This window comes from Calidris pugnax, unplaced genomic scaffold, assembly GCF_001431845.1.
Source record: "Calidris pugnax isolate Ruff unplaced genomic scaffold, ASM143184v1 scaffold287, whole genome shotgun sequence".
Lineage (NCBI taxonomy): Eukaryota > Metazoa > Chordata > Aves > Charadriiformes > Scolopacidae > Calidris > Calidris pugnax.
In genome coordinates, this window is record NW_015091025.1 from 207459 (window position 1) to 219112 (window position 11654).

At 45.8% G+C, this 11654-nt stretch overlaps 1 protein-coding gene across 1 annotated transcript; it reads left to right on the forward strand.

Annotated features, from left to right (window-relative positions):
- Positions 1–231: 231 nt before the first annotated feature.
- Positions 232–10487, forward strand: ACTA2 (actin, alpha 2, smooth muscle, aorta). Its single transcript, XM_014955859.1, has 9 exons — positions 232–276; positions 2914–3085; positions 4775–4903; positions 6199–6309; positions 6802–6886; positions 7112–7273; positions 7926–8117; positions 8859–9040; positions 10196–10487. Exons 2-9 carry the CDS (start codon positions 2957–2959, stop codon positions 10337–10339), a joined length of 1134 nt encoding a protein of 377 aa, XP_014811345.1. The 5' UTR covers positions 232–276; positions 2914–2956; the 3' UTR covers positions 10340–10487.
- Positions 10488–11654: the final 1167 nt, after the last annotated feature.

An 11654-nucleotide genomic window follows, 5' to 3' on the forward strand; every position in this document is an offset into this window, starting at 1 on the left:
TGCACAGCTGAAAGTCTCCTCCCGTTTCATGAGCTCCGCGCTGGAATGCGGTGGAAGAGACCCAGGGCCCGTGGCCACCCGGATTAGAGGATTTTTGGGATAAGGTCCCTATATGGTTTTGTTAGAGACTCCGGCTCTGTCTCTGCCTGTCTCTGCTCCTTGTTTGGGAGGCGGGTGGGAGGAGAGGAGCCGGGGGGGGTATATAACCAACCTCCGGGCTTTCGGACAGAGAGAGCATCGTCCCAGAACATCCCTCCCCAGCCCAGCGCTGTCAGGGTAAGTGGCACCCAACCAGTGCCCTGATTTGCAATTGCCAATTAACTCGTGCCAGAGGGGAGCCGTTTGGGAGGAGGTGATGCTGGGCTGCAGCAAACACACTCCTGGGGTCAGGTTGATAAAATGCTTGTCATGTCTCTGCTGGGTTGTCTTTATTTTAATGGCACTTGTGAAAGGGAAGGAAAAGTGCTGCCTGGTGGTTTTGCTGATTCCCCCGGCGCTCCAGCAGCTGTGCCAAGACAGTAAAGCTGGAATAAAGCTGGAATTACAGCTTTATTCGTGTTTAAATGAACCCAGGTGACCTTGGGGTGTCGGTTTGGGGGCAGAACAGAGCTCCTGAAGGGGTATATCGTGGTGTTTCTCAGCAGGATTGCCTTAGTGCTCTTACCTCAGTGTGAGGTGATGCGAGTGTTTTGAGGAATGTGGCTGTAAGAAGAGCTGGAATTGTGCAAATGAGCGATGTCTAACAGGCTGTAATGAGGGGGTGTGTGTGTTCAGCCCTGTCTCTGTCTGGATGTGTGTGTGTTCAGCCCTGTCTCTGTGTGGATGTGTGTGTGTTCAGCCCTGTCTCTCTGCATGTCAAACTACTGCCATATAAAATGCCAAGCATTTCATTAAGGAACAGGCTGCACACAGGATTTCTTGTGGGGCTGGACTTCTCTTAACATCTTGTGGAGATCGGCAAGGGGATTGGTTATCTTTAGATAAAAAAAGCAAGTAGGAAAAAAAGAGTCTAAATACTGTCATTAATTACTTGGGAGAAAAATTTCCTTCCTTCCACGGTGCAGAGTGGCATTTGCTGCTGTGAGATGTTGCCCCCACGTGCCATGGGGAGCCCTGAGCCGTAACTCGCTGCCTGGCAGCAGAGCGCCCCGTCCCAAATCACTGCGCTTGGATTTTTCAGCTTTTTGTGCTTTATTACTAAATATGGTTTTCATTTAGAGGCCGCTGAGCTCAGAAGCGTAGCCTTTCCTGCCCTCTCCTTCCCCCTCCCCCAAGTGGTTTTTGGCACAGCCTGAGCTGCATGGGTTGGAGCAAACCCCCCCTGACCTCCCACTCCCTCCCAAAAGCGGGCGGTGGAAAAGCCTGCTTCCTAATTAGGAAATGGTTTGTCCAAACCAGCCTGTTCATTCATGCCAGATAACAATCGCGCTCCATTCGGGACGTCTTCGGATGTAAAGAGCTTGTTTTCCCAGGAGCCTAATAAATACAGAGATTGCAACCTACTGCTTTCCTTTAATGATATGATAATGGTAACATACCTGGAGCACGTCAAGCTGGGATTCTCCTGTCCTTCTGCTGGCTGGGGAAAGCTGGGGGATCCCAAACGAAGGATTTGGGAGAGTCCTCTCTGCTTTTTCTGTGCGTTTTAGAGGCTGAAGAGGCCGGGGGCTCCTTTCCTCACCAGCCACGGCTCTCCCTGACCCCATTCCCACTTTGTCCAGTGCTCCCAGTATTCCTGCAGCAGGAGGAGGCTGGGGACTGTCTGTGGATGGCAGCTGTCTCCCTTAGCTGTTAACACAGCACAAGCTGTTGGACTCTGCCTGGAAGCCCCAGGCTCGGAGCGAGCCAAGTGATTCCCTGCCACGCTATAAATTGTGAGCAAATAGTTGTGCTTGACTCCTGGAATTCGGGGCTTGTGTCTGTAATCGACTCTAATACAAAGCCTTCAAAGCATTTTTATTACCCATATTATCTGCCCGTTGCCAGAGGAGGAAAAGAGCTGCTTCTTACTGAGACAAGGAGCCAACATGAATTGCTCTGCTGCTCCACGAGTGCAGTTTATTAACTGCTCTCAAATGATGCTGGAGCACACGCTACGGCCTGATTTTAAAACACACACTGTCCCTGAATTCACTTTAAAAGTGGGTTGTTTTTTCTGGGTGACTCCGGGAGGCCTGGAAAAAGCTTTTTCTTTTTTTCCCCTTTTTAATTGGGAACAAGTCCTCTCTTTTAAAAGGTTAAATGTAAACTTCATTGGCCACCTTCACCCAGTGGGTTAACATCTCCATTGGGAAAATGCCCCTGGTGTGTGCAGAGCATTTAGTGGGGTTGGTTTTTGGGGAAGCCTGAGACTGAATGGGGGAGACCAACCTGCTCTGACCTTTGAGAGCTTCCCACGTGTGCCAGGGCTTTGTTGGGGTGATAGCAAAACGGGGGAAATTGTGCCGAATCTGACGCAAAGGCATCTTTGGCTTTGCAGCTCCCAGCCCAGCGGTCTCTTTTATCTTCCACCCACCTCCAGATTTGGGTTTTCTGTGACCAAATTTAGAGTTGCTGCTCCCCGATACGTCTGCCCGTGGCGTGGGACTGGGAGTCTCCTCTGGAATCCCCTGGACAATCTCTGGTGCATCCAGCCCTCCAGCAGACGTGGCTGAAACCTCTCCCCCTTTCCAAAGGAAGCCCATTCCCTCGGGTGGCCCCGTAGACCTTGCCATGGCCAAACCGCTGCCATCCCTCTCTTTGCTGGTGCTGGTTTCCACACGAGTATGGGGTTTTTTTTTGCTGTTTTTTTTAAAGTTTTTAATTATTTCCTGCTGTTTCCATAGGGTTGTTTTCTGCCTGGAGGGCCTGAGGAATTATGCGGTTTTTTTGCTGTTTATTTAAGTTTTTAATTCTTTCCTGCTGTTTTCCTAGGGTTGTTTTCTGCCTGGAGGGCCTGAGGAGGTTGAGGTAGAAGATGTGTGAGGAAGAGGACAGCACTGCCCTGGTGTGTGACAACGGGTCTGGGCTCTGCAAAGCCGGCTTCGCTGGGGACGATGCTCCACGGGCAGTTTTCCCCTCCATCGTGGGTCGCCCCAGGCACCAGGTGATGAACTGCTTTGGTTAATTCCATACTGGGTTTGTGGAAGGCTTTGCTGCCCTGGCCCCAGCCCTCCACCCCAGGGCCACCTTTTCCCATGGGTTGCTAGCCCAGCCCTGGGTGACCTGTGTTTCCAGGGCAGCAGAGCACTCACCCCAGGCAAAGGAGGTCTCTTGCTGTGTGGAAGGAAACTTTCTAACGTTTTTCACTCCCTTCTATGCCCTCTTTTCCCTGCCCCTTAATTTTGGATCACCCAGAGAATTTGGTGAGTGAAGCTACTTTAAAAAAAAAAAAAACAACAAAAAAGCCCAATAGAGAAGTGTCTGGAAATTTTGGCTGCCCTAACAGCCGATGATGGGTGATGTGTGGAAAAGTAAAGGAGAAAGGACAAGTTTCCAGTCCCTTTATTCATTTAACTGTGTCACAAATGGGGCTGAGTTTCTTTAGCTTTCAGGTTTCCATTCGAGTATCTGACACATTCCTCTTGACTTTAATAGCTTGCAAAATACATTTATTACCTGAGATGTTAAATACAGAAAGTTTCTGAGCCTGATCGACACCAGCATGACCTAGAGCAGCTTGGCTAGGCCACAACAAGCTAATCCACCTAATTAGCGGATCCACCTAATTTCTTCTGTGGCATCCGAGGCCCTGGTGAAGTGGAAAGAGGTAAACTGGTTGTAAGATGTGGCACTTTATATTCCCAGCAAATGCATTTTAAGTTCTTCAGGGCTGGAGAAATGTCTGCCTTTCAGTATAGCAGCGAGGGATGGAGCTCTAATTAAGGCCTCTGGGCATTAATATAATTAAAAAAATATATTCAAATGCCAGCTTCTGTTGGTCACGTGAACAGTATTAGTTGCTCAAAAACAAGTCCTACAGTCACAGTGAAAATAAATACAAATTTCTAGAACTTTTCTTTCCTGGTCATGTATCACAGATAGTATTAGTCCCCTGGAGGAAGGATCATCCCATCAAAAACTGCAAATCCAGGTTGCCTGTTTTTAAGACAAGAGAGTTGGAGATGCCAAAGTTTGGAGTTTGTAGGGACTAAGTTCTGATAAGAGTATTATGCACTCAAAGCATCCTACTACGTGCTATTTCTCCCCAGTATTTCTGACTTAAACATCAAGACTTGTGTTTATCCAGAGTATTTTCTGGCTTCTGGTCCATAGACCATTTCTATAGCATCCATGAAAATACCTGACAAGGAGGCTGTACTAGCAGGTTTGTATTGTCTGGCTCTAACGACAATGTTAGTGTTCAAAAAGAAGAATAAAAAATGTTGAAATCTAAGCTGTGGAAAGTGTACAGTGGGACAGTGTTGCTCTGTCTTGACCCTTAGATGGCACAAGATCACTTTCTACTTTTACTCTTTATTATAGTGTAGTGGGCAGTTCATCCCTAAGCAATAATGAACATTAAACCAACCTTGTTTTTCCACTTTATCGCGATGCATTTGACATTGTAGTTGTTGGGTTTACTTAAACTGTAGTGGAAGCATGAACTCCAGAGGTTTAAGTGAACTAAACATTTAATCGTGGCAATTAAAGAGCAACAAGTAATTCTCCATTCATTAGTATTTATATTTTGTAACTCGTATGACTGGCAACCGGATTTTTTTCACAGCTAATGGTCTATCTACTGTGTGACACCCCTCCCTGAGGGACTGACTCCCTTTGTGTTATTTTGCAGGGTGTGATGGTTGGTATGGGCCAAAAAGACAGCTACGTAGGGGACGAGGCTCAGAGCAAGAGGGGAATCCTCACCTTGAAGTACCCCATAGAGCACGGCATCATTACGAACTGGGATGACATGGAGAAGGTACTTCAGCTTCCAAAAGTTGATGTGTGTCGCTGGTAAACAGAAATACTCAAACCAAATGTTTATGGAATATCCACTACGTTTCAGATGAAAGCATCACGCTGTCAGGTGTGGCTTAACGAGAAGCTTGCTCCCAGCAAAGGGCAAGGGCTGACCTGCTTCTAAAGCTGAAGTACCACCAGGAGTGCATCAAAGTAGTTATTGGGAGTTCTTTCACTCCAGTGTGACCTATAAATCTTTGCTAATTACTGGAGGAGGGGCTGGGGAAGGAAAGAAAGGGAATAGCCTCAGTCTGCTAGGGAGGAAATGGAATTTAAGAAAGAGGCTGTTTCTGCAGAAAGGCAAAGTGTGTGTGTGAATCTGGTGTGAAGGACACTGCTCACACACAGAAGGTGTAATGCTTGAAAGATCAGGGGTGTTGCAGTGCAATGCACCCATTTCAGAGCTGGTATTTGGAGGAAAGGCTTCAGGAACCATTTTTATAGTCATGGTCTGTATGGTTGGTATGATTTCTAAGATGGTATCTCTATTTAATGTCATGGTCTGGAAATAAGGCTATTTGGAATAGCCGGGACATCACAACACTCTGTGGAGTCACACAGGGCTGACTGACCCCCACAGTGTTGTAGCTTTTACTTGGAAGCAAAACCTTTCAGATGCTTAGCTTATCAACTGGACTCTGATCACCACCAGCTTGAAAGCAAGCTTAGAAAGTGGCCTTTAGAAAGTGTCTGGTGGTTTCACTTCTTCCTGGTGTATTGACCTCCTCATTGTGGTCCATGTGGCCTCAGGTTTTTACAGCTGGTAGGAGTGTCATGTGGAGGTGTTAAACACGAGGTGACTTTCAGCCTCACTAACCAGTTATTTGCCTTCTTTTGGTTCTGTGAATTCTTGGGCTGGCCTCTACAAACCCAAAGATGAAACTGCCTTCAAGAGACCTATTGACCTCTACTGCATGGGTTGGCTTGTGTTCCAGAGTTGTTCCGGGACTGTTTCCCTTTCAATCATTATCAAAATAGTGTTGCTGGAACCAAGGCTGTCTGTCTTGCTCTGTCACTTCTACTGTAAGAATAACATATTTATTTACATTAACTTACGTGTCCTTAAAATAAGTCATATATTACAAGGATGGTGCTTTGCTTTACTTTGGTGATCTCTCTGGAGGCAATAAGAATAGCTGAGTGAGAAAGGTTCCTAGGTATCTCTAGGGCTCTGGAGCACAATGCCTGGCTGGAATGATCCTGTGCTGCTGGCTGATGGTCTTTCTTTCCTTTGCCTTCTCCCATTGTCCTCAGATCTGGCATCACTCTTTCTATAACGAGCTCCGCGTGGCACCTGAAGAACACCCCACTCTGCTGACTGAAGCCCCGCTGAATCCCAAAGCCAACCGGGAGAAAATGACCCAGGTGAGCTCTCACTAAATGGAATATGCGTGGAATTATTATGTAATAATTCGAACTTTGTGTATTCAACAGAGTGGGAACTTCAACATTTCAATTAGTCGTGCTGCCCAGAAGTCTGTCTCTTAGTTAGGGAAGATGGGAAGTCCACAGTGACCACTGTGCATATTATTACATTTAGTTTAGAAAATCAGTGTATCTGCTTTGAATGGGAGTACTTCAGTCTGTCCAAGCTTTATGGCATCTTAGTCTGGTTTTATCCCCAAGCCTATTACTAAATTATCTTTAATATGTGCATGTGTCCATACGTTAAAGATATAGACCAGATACAGGGAGATGTCTTGTAGGATAATTATTTTTCAATTTAGGTTTTGTATTTTCCTTCCTTGTTATTACCAACCACCAAGAAATAGGAATATCTTCCCCCTCTCTTTCAGTAAATTGCTTCAACTAAACTAAAACCCTGGCGTTAACGCAATTACTTTAATTGCATTTCAGATTATGTTTGAGACTTTCAATGTGCCAGCCATGTACGTCGCTATTCAAGCCGTTCTGTCCCTCTATGCTTCTGGACGTACCACAGGTAGGTCTCTGGGCTAGAGTCTGAAATAGTTTGATGTGTTGATAGAATCACAGAAACATAGAATTGCCGGGGTTGGAAGGGACCTTTTAGATCATTGAGTCCAACCATCAACCCAACACTGACAAAAGCCATCACTAAACCATAAAAGCCATCACTAAATCATCAAAACCGTCACTAAACCATTGATGTGCACCTGGGAATGACTCGTGTGTTATCTCCTCCAAGGGATTGTGCTTGACTCTGGGGATGGTGTCACCCACAACGTGCCGATTTACGAAGGCTACGCCCTGCCCCACGCCATCATGCGCCTGGATCTGGCTGGCCGGGACCTGACAGACTACCTCATGAAAATCCTGACAGAACGGGGCTACTCCTTTGTCACCACTGGTAAGGACACATGCTGATGCACGAGGAGGAGAGCTGTTGAATGTACAATGTTTCTAGTGGCCTTAGAAGGACTGGTGGAGGTTCTGCAGTTGAGTAGATGCAAGAAGGTGTCTGACAAAGAAGTGCCCTGCAGGACTAGCAGAGGATTTGTGTAAAAAAATGGGGAGGGTGTTGGGGGATGAAAGGGAACAACCTGTCAACGTAGAATCATAGAATTGCCCAGGTTGGAAGGGACATTTCAGATCATCCAGCCCAACCATCAACCCAGCACTGCCCAAACCACCACTAACTCATGTCCCTCAGCACCACGTCTGCCCAGCTTTTAAATCCCTCCAGGGATGGTGACTCCACCACTGTCCAGGGCAGCCTCTTCCAAAACTTAATAACCCTCTCAGTGCAGAATTTCTTCTTAATATCCATCCTAAACCTCCCCTACTTTATAACCCTCTCAGTGTAGAAATTTTTCCTAATATCCATCCTAAACCTCCCCTGGCACAACTTGAGGCTGTTTCCTCTTGTCCCATCACCTGTTCCTTGGGAGAAGAGACCCTGGGTCCTTCCTCAATGCCATTCTGAAGGTTGAATCCTCTTTGACAGAGAGACCCTGGGTCCTTTCTCAGTGCCATTCTGAAGGTTGAATCCTCTTTGACAGCCGAGCGTGAAATTGTCCGTGACATCAAGGAGAAGCTGTGTTACGTGGCCCTGGACTTTGAAAACGAGATGGCCACTGCTGCCTCTTCCTCCTCTCTGGAGAAAAGCTATGAGCTTCCTGATGGCCAGGTGATCACCATTGGAAACGAACGCTTCCGCTGCCCGGAGACCCTCTTCCAGCCATCCTTCATTGGTAGGTCGAATGATTGTTCTGCCTCTGTCAACTGCATATAAATAGCAAGTCCCTTTTTGATTGTGTCCCTTTTGTCACCTGGACCTACACACAAGTATGTCCAAGCACCCCTTATAAAATAATATTTTAGAACAGTGCTATTGGTACGGTGGGAGGAAATTTGTGTCAAACAATAAGGCCAAATGCTTCCCCAAAATAAATATTGGGGGAGCAAAGCCAAGGCGATGCATTGCTGATGGACAGCCGTGAAGGCAGACGTGCTGCAAGGTCACACCGAAATCTGCTGTCAGTTCTGCCAACGGGCAGGATTTCAGCTCAGAAATAGATAAAGTAGTTACATTCTTAGGGGTATTAGGACATTTTTTGACTGTTCCGTCTCTGAGCTGGCTCAATTTAAAAAAAAAAAAAAAAAAAGAAAAAAGAAAACAAAATATTCCAAGACCTTATAAGGAATTCTTAGGACATTTGAGATTGCCTGCAAAGGCCCACTGGAAACTTTAATATCCCACACCCCCAGCTTTCTTTTTAAGGAGGAGTTGTGTGTGTAAGGGGGAGAGGAGGGCTGAACACCAAGGAACTCCTAAGTAAATAATTCAGGCAGCTGCAGAACAACTTTCCAGATTTCCTCAGCTCTGAAGAGCGAGCTCTTCCAAAGAGACATTAAAGTTGTCAGTCCTGCGTTAACGATTTGAAGTCTCTGTAGGGAGCTGTTTCCTCAATGTTCTTCTGTGACCTCCCCAGGCATGGAGTCTGCTGGCATTCACGAAACCACTTACAACAGCATCATGAAGTGTGACATAGACATCAGGAAGGATCTTTACGCCAACAACGTGCTGTCTGGAGGCACCACCATGTACCCGGGTATCGCAGACAGGATGCAGAAGGAAATCACTGCCCTGGCTCCCAGCACCATGAAGATCAAGGTACGGCGCAATTATTTGTCAACTATTTGAGTTGGCACGTGCAAAGTCCTCCAAAATCTGATGAAATGTGGTAACACTTTACAGAGTAAGTGCTTTGTACATATTTTGAAGCATGTCTCTTCCTTCTAGCAAATATTGACCAGCGAGTAAGTTTGTTGCTGGAAGAGGAGAACCTTCTCTCCTCTCCTTTCCTTGTTCAGGGGGAATTCTCCAAACTGCCTGAACATGAATAGCGTGGACCCCAGCAGCATAAATTTCCTGCTGGGGCTACATCTGAGCTTCTTTAGCCCTTTTGGCTGGTGCGGATGGGAGAGAGGAAATGCTGGGTTTTGTTCTCGGCCAACAAGTTCAGAAAAGGAAGAGTCTCTGAGGAGCCTGTCTTCCTTCTGCTGCTTCAGATCTTTGGCTCCTTGCTCTGCCGGCGTTTTGGCAGCTGTACCAGTAAGAGTGTCCCGTAGGTCACTCACTCCCCCAGGCCCTCCTCGGATGCCACTGTGTGTTTCCAGAGCAATTAGCTCCCTTTTTTTTCATACCCTGTCATGAATACACAAATACATGACTCAGGCAGAGAAACTGAGGATTTACACTTAAATAACAACTTTTAAACTTTACTGCTTCCAGCAGTAAAGGGCGGCAAGGGAGATTTAGATTAGATATTAGAAAGAACTACTTTACTGAGAGAGTGGTCAGGCCCTGGAACAGCCTGCCCAGGGAGGTGGTGGAGTCACCATCCCTGGAGGGATTTAAGAAACGTATAGACATGGCTCTTCAGGGCATGCTCTAGTGCCCAAGGTTATTGGTTTATGGTGAGGTGTTGAGTGTGGGGTTTAGTTGGTGGGTGCGGTGTTTTTGGTGGGCGTTTGGTGTGGTGTGTTTTGTATTTGTTTGGTGGTGGGGTTTTTTTTGGGTTTTTTTTTGTTTTGTTTTGGTTTGGTTTTTTTGTGGTTGGACTCGATGATCTCAGAGGTCCCTTCCAACCACTAAGATTCTGTGATTCTGTGAGATTCTGTGAATGGCAAACTGTAACACCAGGGATGACACTTGCACGTAGATACAGTGCTTTTCTTAATATCAAATATCACTGCTTTGGTATTATAACGACTGTACTTTCTTCACAGCAGATGGCTGTACTTAATGCTTGTATTTCTTAAACAGATCATTGCTCCCCCTGAACGTAAGTACTCCGTCTGGATCGGGGGCTCCATTCTCGCCTCCCTCTCCACCTTCCAGCAGATGTGGATCAGCAAACAGGAGTACGACGAGGCTGGTCCCTCCATCGTTCACCGCAAATGCTTCTAAATGGCTTTCTCTCTGCGCGTGGCCTCAGCGCGGTAACTGTGAATGTATTCAGGAAAATACATTCTTATAGTTTCATTCCATAAATCCTTCATCGTAGTGACTCTAATTAATTGGATGCTATGGGTTTTTTTTTAAATATGCTATGAAATTGCTGCTCCTATTTAAAAAACCAACCCACCAACCCAACGTGCAGCTGTGAAGGGACCTTTACAGCTGGTTTAAAGCTCCATCTTGTGACATAAACTTATTACTACATTGTCCTGGGCTGAAGAGAAAAAGCAGTACTTTTTGCTCAGTGCTGGCATCGATAGAAAACACCCAGCTCTGAGGCTGCACGGTGTCAAAGTCTGGCCCCAGAAACATTTCAGTCTGCAGAGAGACCCCAAAGTTCTGGGCAGTGCTAAAGGAACAGAACATCTATTTGATGTCAGGATAAGCACGTGCCCTCTGCTTGGTGTCTGCTCTGGCCAGAAGCATTATCCATCCCCATCGCTCTTAAGTCAGAGCTGTCGCTCTGGAAAGGCCAATTTTCTTTGTGGCCCAGAGGTGCACGGTGCATTCTACAACAATTCTGGGGCTTTTCTCTAAAGAAACCAAACCTATTCCTTTGGGAGCACATCTAAACCCCCATATTACATTGACCACAAAACTTTCCTACCGTATGCCCTCAGAATGAGTGCAGCCTGTTATTTTTATGTTTCGATTCCTGGCACGGTCTAAAGGGTAATTAAGCTGGCTTAATACACTTTCTCTTCAGAACTTTTTTTTTTTTTTGAGGGGGGGGCTAATGTAATCAAAGTAGATAAAAAAATGTAGACAATTTTTCTTTTTCTGTGATTTTTCTGATTCCTTTTATAGTCTTAAATAAATCAAAACTAATATTCAACTAGAAATATATGCATAGAAGCTGAAGCCAGTAATACTATCTTAAAAATATAAATATATGACTAAAGAATTCACTGAGACAGACCTGGAAAAGGTCAGTTCTGAGGAACCTGCTGCAATCTGTATTCATTAGAGTTCAGGATAAAGGATGCTATTTATTTTTGTTACCTATTTTCCTGTCTAAACTGAATAGTTTACCTCACGTGCCTGTTACTTGTTCTCTTGCCAACTGTAAGCTCTTTGCCACAGCACCCATGACTTACCACATCTGGGTAACCCCTGGCTTCCAGGTCTTGTCCAGCCTCCGACTGTTAGCACCTTCCAAACTTTTTTTGTACTAAACTTATTATTTAAAGTATAGGTTTATCTATAGGTTCTTGGAACAGATCTTAAATAAACTCTTGTGAGAGCAAATAACTTTGTACTGTTC